Genomic DNA, 22,949 nt, shown 5'->3' on the forward strand with positions numbered 1-22,949 from the left:
AGACTAAGGGGGGACATGATAGAGGTATATAAAATCATGAGTGATGTTGAGAAAGTGGATAAGGAAAAGTTATTTACTTATTCCCATAATACAAGAACTAGGGGTCACCAAATGAAATTAATAGGCAGCAGGTTTAAAACAAATAAAAGGAAGTTCTTCTTCACGCAGCGCACAGTCAACTTGTGGAACTCCTTACCTGAGGAGGTTGTGAAGGCTAGGACTATAACAATGTTTAAAAGGGGACTGGATAAATTCATGGTGGCTAAGTCCATAAATGGCTATTAGCCAGGATGGGTAAGAATGGTGTCCCTAGCCTCTGTTCGTCAGAGGATGGAGATGGATGGCAGGAGAGAGATCACTTGATCATTGCCTGTTAGGTTCACTCCCTCAGGGGCACCTGGCATTGGCCACTGTCGGTAGACAGATATTGGGCTAGATGGACCTTTGGTCTGACCCGGTACGGCTTTTCTTATGTTCTTATGTTCTTGTTATTGCAGAGTAATGCTCTCTACCCACTCTCTTACCATACATTTCCTTTTCTAGCGGATGGCAAACGCTTGGCTTCTGTTGGCATAGATGACAATCATACTATTGTGCTCTGGGACTGGAAAAAAGGAGAGAAGCTTTCAGCAGTAAGGTAAAAGTTTAACTTCATTCTGAAATTTATACCAAAATTAGTTTCAAATGCCAATGGACAGAATGGATACAAAGTGAGAATACTACTGAGACATAAATGAGCAGTTTCCCTTGCTTGTTGATTCCCCCAATCAATGGCTTTTAGCATAGACTTAAAACTTTGTTTAGGGAGAAAAGCTGTAGGTAAAGTAAAATCAACAACCATTGCTATGAAAGTTAAGTGACAAACTCAAGATAAGAAATAAGAGATTTGTTCTTACTGGAAGAAAAGAGATGTTTTATTAACATTTCTCTGATGTGTGAGTAACTGCCCAGTACTTTTTGAAGCAGTTCCTTTAAAACTCACTACACACACCTGCATTTCTCATTTCTATATCTTACCATGCCCCAAAAAATTACATAGTCACAGACTGCATACAAGTCCCTTTCCAAGCTGAATCGTTGGCTGCAAGTGACTCTTCCCCTTCCCTCACCAGTCACAGCTGCACACACTTCCTCACTTTTTTTGCAGCACATGCATGCACACTACTTGCCTTTCAAACACCACACACACTCACATGTCTTTCTTTTAATGTTCCTGTTCCATGCAGTTGGGTCTGGTGCTTCTCCTTTCTGCAGCTACTGGACTTTGAGGCTCTTGTATGCAGCTGGTGCTGACGCTGTTTTTCTGGGCCTCATCAACCTTCCACTCACCAGATGTACACTTTCAGCCCTTCTGCAGATGTTGGTATCTACTTTTCTTTTCCAAAACCTTCTCATGGTAGGTCTCCAGCAGTGGCTCCCTCAGGCCTTTCCTATGTTGGTACTCTCAGATGACAACTGCTTTCTCCAGGGATTCCCTTTTGTTGCAGGTCCTTACTCCTCCCTCCCCAACCCTCTGCTCTGAGGCTGTGCAAACTTGGCTGTGCAGCTGGTAGCTGCTGAACCAGGCCAACCTTGCCATCTTCAAATAGTTCAAGTTTTATCTTTAAGATAGTAGTTCAAGTAGTTGGTTCTTGCTAGCAGGTCTCCTGGCGAGCTGACTAGGAGGCTGCATATGCTTGTCTCTGACAAGCCTTAGCAGTTGCTGGTTCCTTATCTCTTAATGGTCACTTGTGGGGAGAGGAACATAGTCTGTCAAACTAGATTGTTCAGGCATGAATATGCCTTCTTTGTCAATGGCTCTTAATAGTTACTGTCCTCACTTGCTCCTGAGGTCCCTTGATGAATCAGGAAAGAGTCTTCCCCTACAGTCATTTGACACAGTTCATTCAGGTTTGATTCAGTAATATTTATGATGATAACAATTCTCCCAAATCAGCAGATGCTGTCAGAATTTTTGGAAAGTTCCCCAATCTTCAGTGGTTCTATATATATTTGTATATAAGGCATGTGACCCTTGTGCCAAAGATGACTTCAGTTCCAAGAATTATTGGACCCACCACAAGGCTATGTTCTTGTTCAAGGAGCATCCCTGTGAGTGCTCCACTTTAGGTGTCTTGACGCCCTGAACTTGTAATTGAAGATTTTTGGTAGCAGTGCCCAGTTGGGCTGCGCAAGCGCTATAGCTGTGTCACACCGCTCCGAGAAGTCTTTACACAGCGGCGCACAACCAACCGTCCTCCTGTTCCTTCTCTACCATCTTTGGCTTGAGTCGGAGTGATCAGCAGCACCTTCTCTTACCTCATATAAGATTTATAGTAGCTAGTTCATAGTGATAATGTTAGCTTAATTGTAGTTAGCTTCCCTATCCCCTTACCTTACTCTAATTTCTTTAATTTTCACACAAAAAAAGTCTCCCTTTACCTTTCTACCCCTGTCTCTCCAGCAGGTTTATCCCTGTTTTTGTCTAAGAGACCGACTCTCTCGGGCATGCCCATCTTACCTGGTTTTAAATGCTGCCTGACTTGCAGACTCTCCATACTGGTCTCTGACAGCCAGGCTCAGTGTGTCCACTTCCTCGGCGAGACACACATTACTCAAAAGTGCCCACACTGCAGAAAGCTGACAGCCAGGACAAGAAAAGTCAGAGATCTCTAACTGAAGCTCCTCCTGATGGAGAAATCCCTCAGGCCAGTCTCTGACCCCAAGTCCAGGCCACCCCCTGGCAACGGTTGCTCTACTTCAACAACAGCTGCCAAAGAGCCTGTTCCTAAAAAGGTTACCAAAAAGCGGTCACGGACATCCCTGCATGGAGAATCACCTAAAAGAAAGCGATCTCCAACTGAAAAATCTGCCCTGGTATCGATGGCACCGAGATTGCCAGACTGCGAGGCACTGGGATTGTCTGGCACAGAGAGTTCCTGAAGAGCTAAAGACCCTATGCAGGCAAGCTCTAAAGGAGGTTTACACACTAAACTGAAACATTCCAGCTCGTCACCCACGGAGCTGAAGAAGATCTTGGCATGGAGTGGTACAATGGCGCCACTTGCTGTACCTATGCCACATAGCCCTAAATCCTCGGCACCGCAGCTTCAACTCATGCTCCCAGGTGGTCCACCATGTCGTCTCTGGCACCGAGCCTCACGGTTCCACAGTAATTCATGAGGCATGCGGACCTGATAGTGGCCTCAGTGCCTGAATATTTACTCGCCACCGAGGATACCTCATCCAAAACAGTACCAAGCCACCTGACTATTCCTTGCAGATCAGCCCCCCCATCTCTAGTGATGAAGAAGAAGAGGATGATGGAGTAATATATATTGCTTGCCACTTCTCACCCAAGCCAGGACCATCTCATCACCAACCACTTGTGGATATATGAGGATGTGGTCACCTATGGACACCACCCCCCATACCATTCCCACCTAACTGGTCATACTGGGATCCATGGGCAATGTATAGGGCCCAAAACCACAGTTCCCCTAGCTCCCTTAGGTCCAGAACAGCCAGGTCTCCTTCATCAACTGTTCTGGCACCCTTGGAAACACAAGAGGGAAGACACTGAGGAACCTGAGGATATAGCTGAGCATGACACTTTTCTGCCTACTCACCTCTCTTTGTTGTCACCGGACGAAACTATAATGCCACCACCCCCCACCATGGGGGATGATTTCAAATCCTTTCAGGACCTCTTCAAAAGGGTTGCTGAATCCCTAGACATTACGTTGGCTCAGCTACCAGAAGCCCAACATAAGCTCTCAGACATACTCCAGGCATACCCATCAGCAAAGATATCTCTGCCAATTAATTATGCAATCATGGAGCCTGCAAAAATAATCTGGCAGATACCTTCTACAGCACTACCCTCATGTAAAAGATTCAACAAAAAATATTATGTGCCAGAAAAAGGGGCTGAGTTCCTATTTACACATCCCATGCCAAACTCCTTAGTAGTGGAGAAGTGAACCAAAGGGGAAAACAACACCAGTCCCAAACGACCCCATACGATAAGGATTGGAAAAGGCTGGACCTTTTTGGGCAGAAAGCTTATTCCTCAGCTACACTTCAGTTTCACATAGCCAACTACGCAACCCTGCTGGCCAAATATACATGCAATCTGTTCTCCAAAATATCAGCTTTTATTGAAAATGTATCCAATGACAAAAAAAAACAGTATAAGGCAAACATTTCTGAGGGGTCTCTCATCGCCAGGATGGCCCTACAGGCCTCCTTTGACTTTGCAGACACGGCAGCACGTTCCATCGCAACATCTATGGTCATGCGCTGTGCATCTTGGCTCCACCTCTCCAAGTTCCAAAAGGAGATCCAGGCAACCGTTGAAGACTTACCCTTCGAGGGTCAGAAACTTTGCAGACAAAACGGATGTCTCAGTGCATACCCTAAAAGACTCAAGGATGACCTTAAAAACCCTTGGCATTTACATATCAGCAAACAAAAAGAAACAGCAGGTTTTACAATCAGAGATTCTTGTCTACGCCATACTCTCAGCTCCAAAGACAGTATGACCAATGACGTAAACAAAGAACAGACGTTGGCAGAACCAAGATCAACCTTTGACGTCTTAATAATCCACCTCTACACAATCATTTTGAAGGTGTGGTCGAGGGCACGAGACCTCCACACACTGTTACTCTGGAACCAGAAAAGGTCCCCTGCCCATTCGGAGACTCTGTCACCATACTACTCAGTCTGGAACAGCATCACGACAGACAAATGGGTTTTAGGGATTATCCAAAAGGGCTACTCTATCCCCTTTATTTCTGTCACCTACTCACCCCCCTTTCCTGTTCCTCTTCAGGGACCGCTCTCACGAGCACCTGTTACAACAGGAAATAAACCACCTTGTACAAATAGATGCCATGGAACTTGTACCATTGCAACACAGGGGAAGAGGTTTTTATTCACACTACTTTCTAACTCAGAAAAAGACCAGTGGGCGGAGACCCATCCTGGATTTACAAAAACTCAACAAATTCATGAGAATATATCAAAATGGTGACTCTAACCACACTAATTCCGGCATTAGAGAAGGGAGATTGGCTCTTGGCCCTTGACCTACAGGATGCTTATTTTCATATTAATATCCACCCATCACACAGAAGATTTTTGAGAGTCACCCAAGGGAAACAGCATTTCCAATGCAGAGTACTACCCTTTGGCCTATCCACTGCCCCAAGGGTTTTTCCCAAGGTTTTCACTGTCGTTGCAACTCAGTTCCGCAGACACAGAGTAAGGATATTTCCATACTTGGACGACTGCCTCATATGGGCACCAACATGGCAAGAAGTTATAAACGCCATGCAGAGCACAATAACCCTTTTCACGAACCTAGGGTTGCAAACAAATACGCAAAAGTTTACACTGGTTCCTCTCCAAAAGTTGGATTCACAGGCGACTATCTCAACTGTCTAACAGCAACAACAACATTACCCCAACAATGCTTCCTCACTCTAGTCAATCTAATTTCAATGTTGAGGGACAGTCCACAAACATCTGCTAAAATGTGTTTACAACTCTTGGGGCACATGTCAGCAACAACGTTTGTGGTTAAGCATGCCAGACTCTGCATAAGATGCTTGCCAGGTCTGGCTTTGAACAGTGTATATACTGCCAAATAGTCTCTCAACAGATGCCTCACAATGCCACGCAGAGTAAAAAACTCATTAACATGGTGGATGCAACCAAGGAATGTCTGCCCTATCCAACAAAGAACTCCAACCCTGACAATCATGACAGATGCTTCCCTAATAGGTTGGGGGTGGGGGACACATCTACTCAACAATATGGTCCAAGGCCACTGGTTCCCAGCAGAGTCCAACCTCCACGTAAACTTACTGGAGCTAAGAGCAGTCCGAAATGCATGTGACCACTTTCTCCCTCTAATCAAGAACAATGCCATTAAGATCCTCACGGACAATATAGCTTGCATGTTTTATACAGTATAAACCACCAAGGGGAAGCAGAATCATACTCCTTATGTACAGAGGCAATGTGCATTTGGAATTGGTGCATCACCAACAACATAGAGATATCGGCATCCTATCTGCCGGGATGTCAGAATACAACAGCAGATGTACTAAGCAGGGATTTTTCACAAACTCACGAGTGAGAGATGGACTCTGGAATTCTCAAATCCATATTCAAACTATGGGGGTTCCCCACCATAGATCTGTTCGCAGCAGCTCAGAATGCCAAGTGCCCACAATATTGCTCCAGAGCTGGATTGGGACACCACTCCCTAGGCGACACTCTCATTATCAAATGGGAGGCGCCACTGATGTATGCATTTCCTCCAACCCCACTACTAAGCCACGTCATTAAGAAGATCAATCAAGACAAATCCAAGGTCATTCTCAGAGCCCTCACATGGCCCGGACAAACGTGGTTCCCATACTTGTGTCAGATGGCAGTGAAACCACTTCAAAGCCTTCCCTTAGTACCTCACCTTCTATCATAAGATGTGGAACATGTCCGTCACCCCAACCTTGCAGTACTCCACCTCAAGTCCTGGTTACTCCATGGCTGACTTCGGTTGAGAAGGCCTGTTCAGAGGAAGTAAAAGATATATTACTGAACAGTCAGAGACTAAGTACAAGGAAGACATATATCCTTAAGTGGAAACAATTCTGCACCTGGTGCCAAGATAAACAGATCTTACCACAATCGTCCCCCCAACCGAGGATCCTGGACAATATACTAGGACTTAAAAAAACAGGGCTATCCACAGCCTCCATCAGAGTACACTTGGCTGCTATTACCTCCTTCCATGACAAGGTGGACAGGGTCACCATATTTGCTCTCCCGACAATTAAGCGCTTCCTTACAGGCATTGAAAACACTTATCCCACTGTGACAGGGTGCTGAGCAGAAATACTGCAGAATCAGCCCCCTGCCACACCAACCCCATTTAAGTGAATAAAGTGGAGCTGGCTGGAAAGAACCTGCCCAAATTGAGGAATGAGAGCCAGCTGCCAGCCCAATTAGCCAAAGGCTATATAAGAGGCTGAGAAGAAGGAATATTGGGATGGAGGAAAGTGAGGGAGTCTAGGCAGGGAGAAAGCCCTTCCCTCCTGGGTTCAGACACAAGGAACCGAGAGCTGTGTAAGCAGTATGGTAAGAAGGTGGTGGGAGCACAAACTTGTAAATAAAAGCACCAGTGGTTCCTGAACCCCAGGGTCTCTGAGTGACTTTATCTGAGCATAGCAGAGGCAGGAGCCAGGAGGGCCAGCTGCGCTGTGTTACACCCACAATAAGAAACCCTACACTCATGTGGGACCCCAGCCTTGTTCTACGTGGAATCCTAGGAAAGCCGTTTGAACCCCTTGCAACCTACTCTTGTTCCACTTATCCATGAAGATGGCTTTCCTCATTGCCATCATGTCCACCAGATAAGTGGGAGAATTAGGTGCCCTAATGGCTAACCCACCTTATACAACATTCTTTAAAGATTAAGTAATCCTATAACCGCATCCTAAATTCGTACCCAAAGTCACCTCCCCCTTTCATTTAAACCATTTACTTACTTGTATTTTTTCCTAAGCCACATGTGGGCAGGAGGGAGACCTCACTCCACACATTGGATGTTCGCAGAGCAATAACTTTCTACACTGAAAAAACAAAAACATTTAGAAAATCACCTAGACTATTTGTTTCTATAACAGAACGCTCGATGGGTCAAACCATCTCAAAACAGAGACTATCCAAGTGGATATCAAGATTTATCCATTTGTGCTACCAAAACAGCAATCTACAACCTCCACCAGGAGTTTGCACACACTCCACCAGAGCACTGGCAGCATCTGTGGCCTTTCTCAATAATGTCCCTATCACTGACATTTGTAGAGCAGCTACATGGGCATCAGTCCATACTTTCACTTAAAACTATGCTTTAGAGCAACAATCAGCATCAGATGCACACTTTGGACTTACAGTGTTATCCACTGTCAATAGACCAACTCCGAAGCCCTTCTCCTCCACTGAGGGGCACTGTTCAACAGTCACGTAAAGTGAAGCACCGACAGGGATACTCTTCAAAGAAAAAGAGAAGGTTACTCACCTTGTGCAGTAACTGAGGTTCTTTGAGATGGTTGTCCCTGTGGGTGCTCCACTAGCGTCCCACTTCCTCTCTACTTCTGAGTTTCAGGCTGATCCTCTGAGGTAGAGAAGGAACAGGGGTATGGTTGGCTGCCCACCACTATGTAACCGCTTGGAGTGGCGCGAGACAGCTACACTGTGTCTGCAGCCCAACTGCTACCAAAAATCTGAAATACAAGCACAGAGCGTCAAGACACCTAAAGTGGAGCACCTGCAGGGACAACCATCTTGAAGAACCTCAGTTACAGCACAAGGTGAGTAACCTTCTCTTACGGTAACTGGTCCAAAAACTTCATGAATAATTCAAAATGCTGATCTAGTGTCTAAATGTGAACAATGAAATATTCACTCAACAGTATACTTTCAGCAACCGGAAAAACAAACATGCTTCATATTTCCACTTTCACAATTTTAATGCGCAAAATAGTTATTTCTCTTTTGCAGTTTAGATAATGTTAGCAACTCTAACTCTAAGACACAAAATCTGGGTGACAGTTGCATGCTTTCATTCCACAACAAAGGGTCCTGGGACCCTGGATAGGACAAATTTGAATTTTTTTATTCAATGCCTATTGTGCACACAACATTGTAGCTCTTCATGTGTTCTTTCCTGGATCCAACTCTATCTTTCAGTCAGGTGAAGTACAGTCTTTCTAAATTTCTGATGTCTTTTGCCTCAGGCACATTGGATTCTGCTTTTTGTCATAATTTGGTACATATTTTCTCAGAACTTTGGCACATTGCTTTATGTGCCACCCATTAATATAGAGACTTTTTCCCATATATAGGTGTTTTCTTTTGTCTAGCACCTTAGCTCTGTTGCATTGTTATTCTCAGCACTCTAAAGCCAAAGCTTGTTAGGAGCTGAGCTGTAAGTAATAAAGACATCTTTCTCATTTCTACACCTATCTTGGTGCTCAGCACTTGTGTCTTTTGGTCTGATGTTCCCTTTGGTGCACTGGTAACACTTTTCTTTTATTTCAGGTATGCAGACAGGGAGTTTAAAAGACTGCTCTGCAGTTTCAAACTTGGCCAGTGTGGCAAAACAGTATTTAAAACTGATGGCCATGTTTGTTATATTGTCTGCATTGGCATCGTTCATGATGTGCAGGGGTACTAGATATGTCTAGAAATGTAATTCCAAGTGCTGAGGAAACATGGGGAGGTCCAACAAGCTCTCCTTCAGGCACCTTAGGAAGGCACAAGGCTGGCCTGGAGTGCCAAAGCCTGAGTCAGTCAAAATTTCAGAGTGGCAGGGCCCAGTGCCAGTTTTGCCTGACATTATTGCTGACCTGGCTTGGTATTTGAAGGAGATGATACTGATCTCATCGGATGAGGTGGTGCCCCCCCCCCTACAATTGGTTCTCAGAAAGTCTTCCAAATTGTGCTCCTCATTCTCAAGAATGTTCTCGGGCTTCTCAATATGAAGAAGAGATGCTATAGGCAGTCTTGACTCTCCTGACAAAGAGAACCTTAAAGCCATGGCCATTGAGTAAAAGAAGGAAGAGGATTTTATTCTACATACTTTCAGGCAGAAAAAAGATGGGAAATCTCTGGCCCTTCTTGGATCTCAGGGAACTGAATCATTATCGGGCCAAAAAAAAATTCTAGATAGTTACCCTGGAAGCCACTACAACTCTCTTAGATGAAGTTTAATTGCTATGTGCTCTAGAACTGAATGCTTGCAAGCACCTTAGAATGCTCTTCAAGCATTCAGATATGAACTAAAGGAACATCACTTCCTTCACTGTCTTATCTCTTGAATTGGTGTCTATTCTGGGTATGTTCACAAAATTCTTGATGAAAGTCATTGCCTACCTGTCCAGTTTGGGAGCATGCACATCCACTAAGTTGGCTGATTGGTTGATTATGGACCCAACTTTGGATCATGTGAAAGAACAGTCCATATCACTACCAGAATGGAGTCACTAGGATATGTGATAAACTACCCACATTTTCAACAGTCCCCCGCAGACAATTGAAGTATACAGGAGCCCCACTAGACAGCTCAAATCAATTTTCCTTCTCTAGAATAGGATCGTAGACATTCCCAGTTGGGCACAATGGATCAACAAGAGAGCTAGCAAGTAACAGTTTAGACAATGCTACTAATGTTAGGTCTCATGGCTGCAACACTATTCATGGTGTCCAGGACATGTTTGCCTATGAGTAGGAGCCTACTAAATTCACGGTCCATTTTGGTCAATTTTACGGTCATAGGATTTTAAAAATTTGTAAATTTCATGATTTCACCTATTTAAATCTGAAATTTCACAGTGTTGTAATTGTAGGGGTCCTGACCCAAAAAAGAGTTGTTGAGGGGTCGCAAAGTTATTGTAGTGGGGGTTGTGGTGCTTCTACCCTTACTTCTGCATTGCTGCTGGTGATTGTGCTGCCTTCAGAGCTGGAGAGCAGTGGCTTCTGGCTGGGATCCTAGCTCTTAAGGTGGAGCTGCTGGTAGCAGCAGCACAGAAGTAAGGATGGACTGGTATGGTATTGCCAACCTTCTAGGCTGCTGCCTGCTGAGCTGGACCCTCACTCAGTCAGCAGCACCACCCTCCAGCCACCCCGCTCTGAAGGCAGCAGCACAGGAGTAAGGGTGGCATGGTATGGTATTGCCACGCTTATTTTTATGCTACGGCTGGTGGGGGTGCTACCTTCAGAGCTGAGCACCCAGCCAGCAGCCACCTCACTCTGGCCGCCCAGCAATGAAGGCAGTGCAGAAGTAAGGACGGTAATACCCCGCCCCCCTAAAATAACCTTGCGACCCCACTGCAACTCCCTTTTGGTTCAGGACCCCCAATTTAGAAATGCAGGTCCCCCCCATGAAATCTGTATAGTCGAGAATAAAAGTACACAAAAGACCAGATTTCATGGTGGGACACCAGATTTCATGGTCTGTGATGCATTTTTCATGGCCATGAATTTGGTAGGGCTCTATATATGAGTAAGCTCAGCAGACCCTGTAGTTCCAGTAACTTCCAGGAACTTTCACATCTCATCTGATGGCAGACGGTCTCCAGGCTACTCTGACCTGTTGACAGTTTAGGAACAATCACCAATTACAAATTGACTTTTTAAAATACCTCCTCTCCAAACTGTAGCAGCCACAGATGTGTCTAACCTGGGATGGGGAACCAATACAGAGGACTATGCAATAAGAGAATTATTATCTCTATAGGAACTGCACTTGGACATAATTATTCTGGAGATGAGGGCAGTTCTATACTGATAGAGGGCTTCCAAGGAGACTTGAGAAGCACCTACAACTCCAGTTCCTACAGTTAAAAAATGGTTTGTGGTGTCATGCAAACAGGACTGAGTAGACACTTTGTCCTCACCAGAAAAGCTACTTGACTAGTCTTTTCACCTGTCTAAGTGAAAGACTAAGTACATCCAGGTACATTTGGCAGCCATTCTGGCCAATAGTGAACTAATTGAAGGTCAACCAGTGTAATGTCTATGAAGTCCCTTGTCAGGTTCATGAAGGTCTTGACGCTTTTAAAACCTCTGATTAAAAAGCCTCCTGTGTCATGGGATATTACCGTAATATCAAGATGACAAAACTGATGAAAGCTCCTTTTAAGCCACTCAGTCTCTGTGAGCTTAAGTTCCTCACATGGCAAGTAATTTTTACCTGGTAGCAGTGAGTTCACCTTGCAGAGCCCTTGTAACAGACCCAATGTGTACCATATTTTACAAGGATAAGACAGTGCTGTGGACATATTGCAGGTTGCTCTCTAAGTTGGTGTCTGAATTCCACTTTAATAAGCTGTTTGTCCTGCCAGTGTGTTTTGCATGGCCATTCCAGAATACTCCTCTCCCTACACTTGATGTCTGAAGGTGCTTAGTGTTGTTTTTGGAAAAGACAAAAGCCTTATGTAAGTCCACACATCTTTCATTTGATGCCACTTCATTGCGCAGTACTGTATATTACTAAAAAGACAATATGATTGCATTTTATATTGCTAACACCAGGATTGCTTGATACTAAAGGCGTTGTCAAGGTGCACTGATTTTGAAGCAACACTGTCACCATCTTCTGCTTCAGGTATATTTTCATTAAGAAACCTCAAACATAGTCTACTCCACATAATATATTAAGCATTTATTGCTTGGATTTCACCTCCAGAATGAACTCCTGTTTTAGACTCGTCATGCTCAATAACTTATTTTCAAAGTAGATTACATTTTGTAGGATTTCATCTGTTCACCTCCCATTAGAGCTCAGAGCCTTTTCACAAGTGTTTTTCTCTTGCACCTTTTTTTATACTGATTTCTCCCCCCCCCCCCCCACACACACACCCAGGGCCTTTTTTTTAATCTTATGTTGATCATTTTGGATTGGCTTTTCTAACTGGGGAGCTTCACTCTGTCATTGGAATTGACTGCAGTGTTGAAGGACAGCATTTATCCATGACAGATTGTGGTGGTGGTTAGTAACGGACTGGCTCGTGGTGCCCTCAGAGTCATAAAATCTTAGGTAGCTAAAAGCTAAAGGAGTTCTCCCATTGTTGCACTAAGGAGCAAATACCCATGAGTGAGATTCCTACAAAATATTTTCAGAGAAGCAGAATTACTGGTAAATAACTTTCTCTTACATAGGAAATATAGCTGAAAGTGATAGGATCTTTCAAACCAGTAGCACCTGTAGCTGTGTATTATATGTCTGCATTTAGGAACTTAGAAAGAAATACAAAATGTGTCAGCAAACAAAGATGACAGGTTTTTTTTTCAAAAACTGCTGAAGATAGGTATTGTAACATAGATGTGACAAACGTTGTCATACCCATTACTGTTTAAGTCCACTAGAATGATGGAAAAGTTCAGTAAAAAGCGTATGGATGTTGTCATTGGTTTTCAGAATGAGAAACTGATTTAGATAAGATCTGCAATTAATGTAACCTTATAGCCCTTAATTTGCTATCAAGGCTTAATAATTGCATTATTTTGGGTCAAGTTTGTTCTTTTACAAAGAAAATGCTGTCGAGTGGATTCCTGAAGTAGAGCAGTTTCTCCAGATTTCTAATCTGCAAACTGTCAAATTAAGTGTGAGACAGATAAAAATGGCAGTAAACTCAATACCTTTAGTTCAATGGCCTGCCTTCCTATTACCACTAATAAAAGAATTGTTAAGAGCTATAGGAATGTTTTGTGAGATAGACATTAGTAAGCTGGACAATCAGACAGAAAAATATGAGTGTATACATTTGTCTGTGTATAAAGGCAGTGAAATATTTTACTTTTTTATTTCAGAGGAAGCAAAGATAAGATTTTTGTTGTTAAAATTAATCCTTATATGCCTGATAAACTGATAACAGCTGGAATTAAACACATGAAATTCTGGCGTAGAGCAGGTAAGGAAAGGCATGGTTTTTTTGTGTTTTTTAACTGCAGCATTTTCTGTTATATCTAAGATAGTAATTATTATGCATTCTTTATTATTTTTGACACATGTTTATATTAATAGGTTCTCTTTCTAACTCCTATTAATAATAAAAATTAATTTCTGTTATGGTAGTGTCAGAGACCCCAAGAAAGATCATCTGCCCATTGTGCTAGGTGTAGTACAGCATGCAGAGGTTTTTTACCCATGAAAGCTTATGCCCAAATAAATCTGTTAGTCTTTAAGGTCCCACTGGACTCCTTGTTGTTTTTGTGGATACAGACTAACACAGCTACCCCCTGGTGCCTTGGAGAGGTTAGTCTAGTTTTTATAAATACTAGTTATGCAATTAATAGTTGTCACAATTCAGGGCAGTTGCACCATATTTCCCCTCCATGGTCCCTTGAGGCACCCCTGAGGCTGCAGGTTCCTCAGCTGTCACATCTCTTGGGTGGAGACCCATGTCTCTCTCCCTCCGGACCAGGGGCTTTTCCAGGCTACACAGTTCCCTGCTTACACTGTGATAGTCCCAGCAAGCCAGACTGCCTAACCAGGCCAGTGTCTGCACTTTGCTTTCTCTTTGAAGGCTACGAACAACATAATTGGTAACAGTTATAACTTACCACACAGCCCTTTATAAGCAAGCACATTTATTCTTAAGGGGAAAGTAATACAGAGAAAACATTAAAAACAATAAAAGAACCTGCATGCATGTTAATAAGCTTACCCAAGATCACCTGTGTCTTATGGGGCCCCGGTAGGCCAAAGTCCTTCCAACTCTTCCCAGGAAGAATTGGAACCCCATTGGACAGAAGGGCCTGTCCATTTGTTGGATCAGAAAGAAAGGCCCTGAGTCAGTTTAAACTCAGGCTATTTATCCCAGAGTCTTTTCTTTGCCTGTTGGTCTCTGTGGAATCTAGTTTGAATTAGTATATGCGAGCCTCCCCAGGAGGTGGTATCTCTCTGGGGAGATTACAAACTGCCTGATTTGCCTTAACCACCTATTGTTTTAATTTCTGTAGGAGCTGTGGTAGCCCTTCCCCATGGAATAGAACAGTCCTACAGAAACCATTCATTTAAAACAATGGACCCCAAAGATGCTGCATGGAGTTGCAATGTTTGTCACATCTCCCCATGAAGAAGTTACATACATTTAACACCATAAGGTGTTTCAAGAGTATTTCAGGAAATACCATATCTGTCACAAAAGTTATATAGCTCAAAATATCTCATGCACAGCTGTAGGATAATGTAATAAATCCCACTCAACATATACAAAAAAGTTTTCAGGTGATACCAAAGAGGACAAGTAATAATTTCAGACCTTCAATATTTAGTTGGTAAAATACATAGATAGATACATATATAAAATAGAGATATAATGATCTAAATAAAAAAGGAATGCAATTTTAATAATCTAAGGTCCTCCTGTAAGAGGCACAAATAAGGTTGCAGACAAGGCTCTTGCAGTGAATATACCTACTAATTATACTTTGTGTGGCTGTCTTTGCTAAACATGACTACAAAAACTCAAGAAGTTAAAGAATAGATGCATGTTTAATCTATTTGAAAACGTTTAATTTAGAACAATGGAAAAACACCATCTAAATGGTATTCTGAACTCCAGTGTATCAGATCTTTAAAGGCATATGGAGCCAAAAGGGTCTTTGAAAAGATTACCTCTTTTGCTGGAGAAAACTACTGTGTCAACAGGACCTGCAAATACTCAGACATCATTAGTAGTTCTGAAAATACACTGGCTCAGGTGAATCCTTCCCATTCATTTTAAGATTAATCCTTAAGAGCTATAGAACATTTAACTGCAAGGAAAACAGCCACCCTAGTCATTTCAGTCATGGACTGCCCAAGAAATTAGTCAGGTTGAACCCAGGCTACAGTAGGCTGCTGTTTAATAAAGTTATTAGAATGCTGGCAGGCTGCTGCTGAGATTAACTCTTCTTTGAATAGTGTCCCTATAGGTTCTCCACTATAGGTGGTGCACCTAGGATCGGAGATCTTCATCAGCAGTGCCTGTCAGACTGCACATTCGCACCTCCCCTCTCTTGTGCCGTGAGCGGGACGTATATATATATATATATTATTGTGCTGTCTGACTGCCCCCCGCCCAGTTTCTTCTCTACCACCTTTGGTTTGGGACGGAATCCGCAGAAGAGCCCGCTTCTCCTTTTTCCCTCATTAGAGTAGTGTCTTACCTGTCAGTTTTAGTGTAGTTTAGAACTTCTTCTTCTTCTTTCCTCTTATATAAAAAAAATTGCTTTCGCTTCACCTTTATTATTATCTCATCAATTAGGTTTTCATTTCCCTGCTTCTCACACTTCCGAACAGGAAGCTTTTTTCCTCACCCTTATGCCCAGATCTCCCAGGTTTAAGAGGTGCATCTCTTGCTGTAATGCCCTCCAGTAATGGACAGCCACCTGCAGTGTGCTCGCTGTCTGGAAGAGGGACACATTCCAGAAAACTGTTCCTACTGTCACAACTTGACTGCCAGGGCCAGAAAAGACTGGAACATTCGGTTTTGATTTCTCCTCAGAGAGAAATCACAGTGCCCAGCATCGAACCCAGACTCTCCCCCTGTGTGGCTTTCACGCTCTGCCAGGTTGCCTGCCGATCCTCATTCCCTACGTCCCTCTAAGAGAAAGTTGTGTCTTTCTCGCTCTGACAAGAAAACAGGCTCCCTCCTCACACTCTGAGGCACAGCCTGCCAGAACACCTTCCCTTGTGAGGTCAGTTGTCTCAACATCATCTGACAGGGGACATAGCTCCAGGACCCAACTACCTCTGGTTCCGGGATGAAACTGCAGTCTAGGGACCCTAACCAGGCAAAGCTACAGCCCTCAGCACCATCTCTTGGCACTGGAGACCACGACATTCCGACTTCAGGAGCTTGGCACTGACAAAACCACTGGCACTGGCGTCCTTTTCAGCACAGCTGAAACCGTCGACACAGAGCAAGTCCTTGGCCCTGCCAAAACTGCCAGCACCGACCAAGTCCTCAGCACCAACAAAGCTGTCGGCACCGAGCAAGTCCTCGGCACTAACCAAGTCTTCAGCTCCACCTGGGCACCCAGTCATCTACTGGTGCTGATGATGCTCCTTCCTCCTCCCCAGGAATTTAGATACCGTAAAGACCAGCTTGTATCTGACATGCCCGAGTCACCTCTACTCAGACATGACCTCCTCCCACTTCCACCCTCCTCTCTGGACTCATGAGATTCCTCCCTTTTCCCCCTGACAAGGGCACCCTCCTTCCTCAGTGACAGGGAGGAAGAGGAGAAGGAGGAGTGCTCCATCACACCCTTGTAGTAGTAGAATTTTAAACCATGCTTCCATATAGAGTTAGTTGGGCCATCAAACACATAAACAACAAATTCAAAAACAAAACCCCACAAAAACAGCCCTATAAAAAACAAAAACTCAAATCATATATCTCAAAATAAAATTAAAAATCACTCACTAAAATCAAAATAAATAAGCCCTTACTCCATAGTAAACCGCCTTAGCCCATTACTATACCACATTAAAAAAAATAAAAAATAAAATAAATACATATTTCACAAATTAAATTATTTACATAAATAATAATGTTTACATTCTTTGGGAAAAAAACCCCATCCCAAAACCTAAGCACAGGGTGCTGCTTAACCTCCACAATTTTAATCCACAAAAAATAAAATTCCAGTATAAGGTCTGGCTTTAGCTACTTCTAAAAACTTTTAGAACCCAAAAAATGAAAGCAATCATAAAAAAAAAATGCAGCCCTCCTTATAAGTCACTATTTTTACAAAATAATTCACTCCCTGCCAGCCAATCATAAATTCCTACCCATAACACTGGTCTACAATTTTTGAGAAGTCGTCTGCTTCAGAGATAAAATGTGCTATTTATTATGTAATTTGATGTGCTGAATTCAAATATGACAATTAAAACAACTGATTGGCTACTGTTTCTAAGGTATTTAAGTTTTTACATTTTATGTCTATGTATATTATGTAGATAGTAGAGTTTTAATCATAAATTGTAAACCTAGGTCTTTTCATGTGTTTATGGTTGCTTTACATGATAATATTTCACCTGTCCTGTTTATGTAACACTTTAAAAATCAGCAAAAGGGTTATATAACTAAAATTTATTATGAAACAAAAGGCAAAAAACTATTATGTACATAGTTTAGCCCTATTCAGTGTCTACTCGGCGCTTCTTGGCTTGTCTCTTGTATTCATTAAATGGAGCATCTCTTGTCACTGTCCAGCAATAGTCTGCAAGCATTGATGGGCTCCATTTGCCCTGATAGCATTTCTCCATTGTTGCAATGTCCTGGTGAAATCGCTTGCTGTGCTCGTTGCTCACTGCTCCGCAGTTCGGTGGAAAAAAATCTAGATGAGAGTGCAAAAAATGTCTCTTTAGTGACATGTTGCAACCAAGGCTTTTGTATGCCTTGAGGAGGTTTTCCACCAACAACCTGTAGTTGTCTGCCTTCTTGTTTCCGAGAAAATTTATTGCCACTAACTGGAAGGCTTTCCATGCCGTCTTTTCCTTGCCACGCAGTGCATGGTCAAATGCATCATCTCGAAGAAGTTCACGAATCTGAGGACCAACAAAGACACCTTCCTTTATCTTAGCTTCACTTAACCTTGGAAATTTTCCACGGAGGTACTTGAAAGCTGCTTGTGTTTTGTCAATGGCCTTGACAAAGTTCTTCATCAGACCCAGCTTAATGTGTAAGGGTGGTAACAAAATCTTTCTTGATTCAACAAGTGGTGGATGCTGAACACTTTTCCTCCCAGGCTCCAATGACTGTCGGAGTGGCCAATCTTTCTTGATGTAGCGGGAATCTCTTGCACGACTATCCCATTCGCAGAGAAAACAGCAGTACTTTGTGTATCCAGTCTGCAGACCAAGCAAGAGAGCAACAACCTTCAGATCGCCACAAAGCTGCCACTGATGTTGGTCATAGTTTATGCACCTCAAAAGTTGTTTCATGTTGTCATAGGTTTCCTTCATATGGACTGCATGACCAACTGGAATTGATGGCAAAACATTGCCATTATGCAGTAAAACAGCTTTAAGACTCGTCTTCGATGAATCAATGAACAGTCTCCACTCATCTGGATCGTGAACGATGTTGAGGGCTGCCATCACACCACCGATGTTGTTGCAGGCTACAAGATCACCTTCCATGAAGAAGAATGGGACAAGATCCTTTTGACGGTCACGGAACATGGAAACCCTAACATCACCTGCCAGGAGATTCCACTGCTGTAGTCTGGAGCCCAACAGCTCTGCCTTACTCTTGGGTAGTTCCAAATCCCTGACAAGGTCATTCAGTTCACCTTGTGTTATGAGGTGTGGTTCAGAGAAGGAGGATGGGAGAAAATGTGGGTCCTGTGACATTGATGGTTCAGGACCAGAAGTTTCATCCTCTTCCTCTTCCTCGTCTGACTCAAGTGAGAATGATTCTGGTGCATCAGGAACCGGCAGTCCTTCTCCGTGGGGTACTGGGCGTATAGCTGATGGAATGTTTGGATAATGCACAGTCCACTTTTTCTTCTTTGACACACCTTTCCCAACTGGAGGCACCATGCAGAAGTAACAATTGCTGGTCTGATCTGTTGGCTCTCTCCAAATCATTGGCACTGCAAAAGGCATAGATTTCCTTTTCCTGTTCAACCACTGGCGAAGATTTGTTGCACAAGTGTTGCAGCATATGTGTGGGGCCCACCTCTTGTCCTGATCTCCAATTTTGCAGCCAAAATAAAGGTGATAGGCTTTCTTAACCATAGTGGTTATACTGTGCTTTTGTGATGCAAAAGTCACTTCACCACAAACATAGCAGAAGTTATCTGCACTGTTCACACAAGTACGAGGCATCTCTGCTCACTTTGGCTAAACAGAAATGTGTCCCTTTGCAAAATCAAACACTGACAAATAAGAGAGCACGACACTATGATTTCTAGAGCTGATATAGGGCAATTTGTTCAGCAGAGTGATGTAAGCTTCATTATGATTGCATCATCCATGACTTCTAGGAATAACATGATGCAATTCATATCATGTATGACGCAATACCAGCTTCAGATTGCATCATTCATTGTTTTGCCTAAAAAGCAAGTACTGTCCAAACCCAGTCATAGATTTATTCATAGATCCAGTCAAAGATGTATTTTAGTCATTTCTGGTTTAAATTGAGATCCCTTCCCTTTATAACTCACTTATCCTCCGCTATTCCCAAGTCAAGGGTCGTATATACTGACCCAATAGCATATCTTGAAAACTAGAGCCAATCAACAATTTTAAGCATCATTTTCGTTCTCAGTGACCCAGAATTAGTAAAGTTAGACTACATTTATTTCAGAAGCATTTTGGCTGTAGAGCAGTGATAATCCTCAAAAAATGGTATAATAAAAATACTAGCCAACTCGTAAACCCCTTAAAAATACCAATATATATGCCTTAAAAAAAAACCTTTAAGGTTCACCTTATAAACACCACAAAAATACCAAAACACTAAAAAATAAAGGTTAAAATAAAAATTCCCTATAAAAATTCCACCTAAAGTTCCAGCTACCCACAATTACCATATCAATAAAATAAGCCTATTAAAACATAAACAATACTAACAGTTATTGTAAAATACTATCCAGTACCCTGTAATAAATTAAACCTGTAGTTCCCAAACACATGCACCAAAACCTAAACCAAAAACTATGCATTCAAAAAAACACCCCAATTAAAATTTAAAAAAACAATTCAAAGTAGTCCAGTAAAAGTCTTATTAAATCCACTGTTAATAAAAATAAAAATTAGTATGTATTAAACTCAATTAAACATATCTACATTAAAACCCAAATGTCCACCCTACTCCCTCCCTATTATAACAGCCTAAATAAAAACATATCAACACTCCAATAACAAAACAAAACAAAATATAATAAACACCATATTAAAAATTTTAGCTTTAAAGCAAAAATTATAATTACTATAAACCTAAAGGTAATTAAAAATAACTTAAGTTTCTTGTCACAACTGCAAAATAATCTCATTCACAAACAAGCAAATAATACTATAAATTTAATACAAAATATATCTAATAAACCTGAAAGGAACATTAAAATATGTAGCGGTGGCAAAATAACCTTCTAGCTGCTATATAAACAACATTTAAAAATAAAAAATAAAACTGCCTTAGCCATAAAATGTACTAAAAAGCAAATTTTTAGTTTAGCATCACTTAAACACTAAATGTTTTGGGTAATATCTAAAATGTTCAAATATTAACACATCTTTTAAAGCAACAAAAAAATCCTTATTCACCTACAAATATAAATAAATTAAATATGTTTCCAGCATAATTAAGCCTAATTTGTTAAGTAAAATTATTATTAAAATTACTCACCAACAATCTAAACAAAAATATAAAAAATAAGCCTTCTCCCAAAATTAACCATAAAATCCTTTTGGCTCCTCCGGGTTATAGGTCAATAAGCTAAAAATAAATAAATAAATAACCAAAAATGTACAAAATAAAGCCCTCAAAAATGGGTGTGCTTTTCCCTACCTGTCACCACAAAACCATGCAAGAGAAACATATCACTAAAAACATATATATAAAATAAAATAAAAAAGTAACTCAGTTTTTACAACACACACAAAAAAAGCCCTTCCCACCCTTCAAATATTACATGCCAATTAAATATTATATGCCAATAAAAACATACTAAAAATTGCTAAATCTAAAAAAAACCCTAACAGCCTATCATTAATACAATGTTTTTACAGGCTGGTTCCTGACCTCTAAGAGAACATTGTCTATTAAGTTTCATCCATTAATGTTCATCCATTAATATTGTCCTGTGTTTGCTTGCTAAAAATGTATTATATGTGCTATTAAGCAAAAAAAAAGTTTATTAAATTACAACCACAAGCTCAAATTATCTCTCAATATATTGTTATAAAAATTGTATTAAATATGACCCACTCAAATATTGTTCTTGAGGGGTCAAAAGGGGGACATTTAGTATTAGAATTTTATGTTTATATTAATATAATTTAAAATAAAAAAAGAATATATAATGAAGCATGTATTAAATGTATTGGTGTATGATTTGATCATATCCTGCCAGCCACTCTTTTTAAATAACAGAAAGGAATGGCCTAATGGGCCATTGGTAAAAATACATCAGCCAGAATCTGTGTCTGGACTGATTTCAAGGCAGTGACAAACCTTTAAGGCTCACCAATTTGTTGTATGTTTAGCATTTTAAAATAAGTTAAACAATGCAGTAATTGTCCTTCTTTTACACTGCAATGTTCCTGTTCAAAATGTTCTGTGTAAATTAATTGTTTTGTGTGTAAATAAAAAAAGTATGTGTTAAAAAATAAATGTAAAGGCCATCGCTAAACCAAATGTACAAAAAAAAAAACAGCCAAAGACAGGTGCAAGGGCGCCAGAAGGCTGCAACACGCTCCTATTGAAATGTCAAAAAAGGGCAAATTAACAGCTCTAAAAATAAGACAGGTATCCATCAATAGGAACAAAATAGCTGTAATAAAAAATAAAAGAAACAATTAAAAAGAACAAGCCCTCGTCAAACAACAATTAATTACAGCATAACGGAGCAAAACTCATTGGTCCCAATAAAAAAAATCACTATATAAACAGAGTGCCTTGCCATAAAATTTTGGGTTCGTCCTGCCAAGACTTCCCCAGAGCATCGTGTCACAACCGACAGAACCCAGCTCCTCCCTACTGGTGATCAACCTAGCTGGCCACTAGGTTGATCTGGACTGGTAACTATAACATCGACTGGCGGGACAGTGTGCATGGTGTGTGTATGTGTAACTAAAAAACATGCTAATTGCTGTATTCTCAATAAATGCAGCGTGTTGCCTTCTCCCCTATAAAAAATCTTGTGTGCTTTGTATAAGCATAACACCCTCTTATTCAAAACAGGCTTCATCTACACATCCTCACTATTCACAATCCACATCTGGACCACTGTCCTCTTGTGGACCACTGTGGATGCAACTACATTTTCCACTCCCTCCACATTGGTCATATTGGGACCCTTGGGACATGCACAGGGCAAAATTTGGGAAGCCTCTCGTGGAGCAAAGCTGGAGACCTATACCTCTCCCTTCTCCATTGGTCTCTCGAACATCAGAGATTGAACCTCCCCCAGTACTGGATGAGGAGGAAGAACAGGAGGAGGAAGCTCCACCAACATTATATTTCTCCTCTTCTTCCCCCAATGAGGCTATCAGGCCCCCACCTCCTACTGCTGCTGACAGCTTCAGACACATTCACGAATTATTCCACAAGATGCAGTCTCCCTACAGATTCCTTTGGAGGAAGTGAAAGATCAGCAGCATAAATTGCTCAATGTCCTGCACACATTATTTTCCTCCAAAATTGCCCTACCTATCAACAAGG

General features: G+C 41.7%; 1 protein-coding gene across 3 annotated transcripts in view; it reads left to right on the forward strand.

The window, feature by feature from the left end:
- Nucleotides 1-22,949, forward strand: part of EML5 (EMAP like 5) — a 327,745-nt gene that overhangs the window by 189,343 nt on the left and 115,453 nt on the right. For all 3 annotated transcript variants that reach the window (XM_039537037.1, XM_039537038.1, XM_039537039.1), the window contains exons 19-20: nucleotides 544-637; nucleotides 13,369-13,469. In XM_039537037.1, coding sequence (XP_039392971.1) covers nucleotides 544-637; nucleotides 13,369-13,469 — 195 coding nt within the window. The remainder of the gene's footprint in view (nucleotides 1-543; nucleotides 638-13,368; nucleotides 13,470-22,949) is intronic.

Source organism: Mauremys reevesii, linkage group 4 (genome assembly GCF_016161935.1).
Source record: "Mauremys reevesii isolate NIE-2019 linkage group 4, ASM1616193v1, whole genome shotgun sequence".
Classification (NCBI taxonomy): domain Eukaryota; kingdom Metazoa; phylum Chordata; order Testudines; family Geoemydidae; genus Mauremys; species Mauremys reevesii.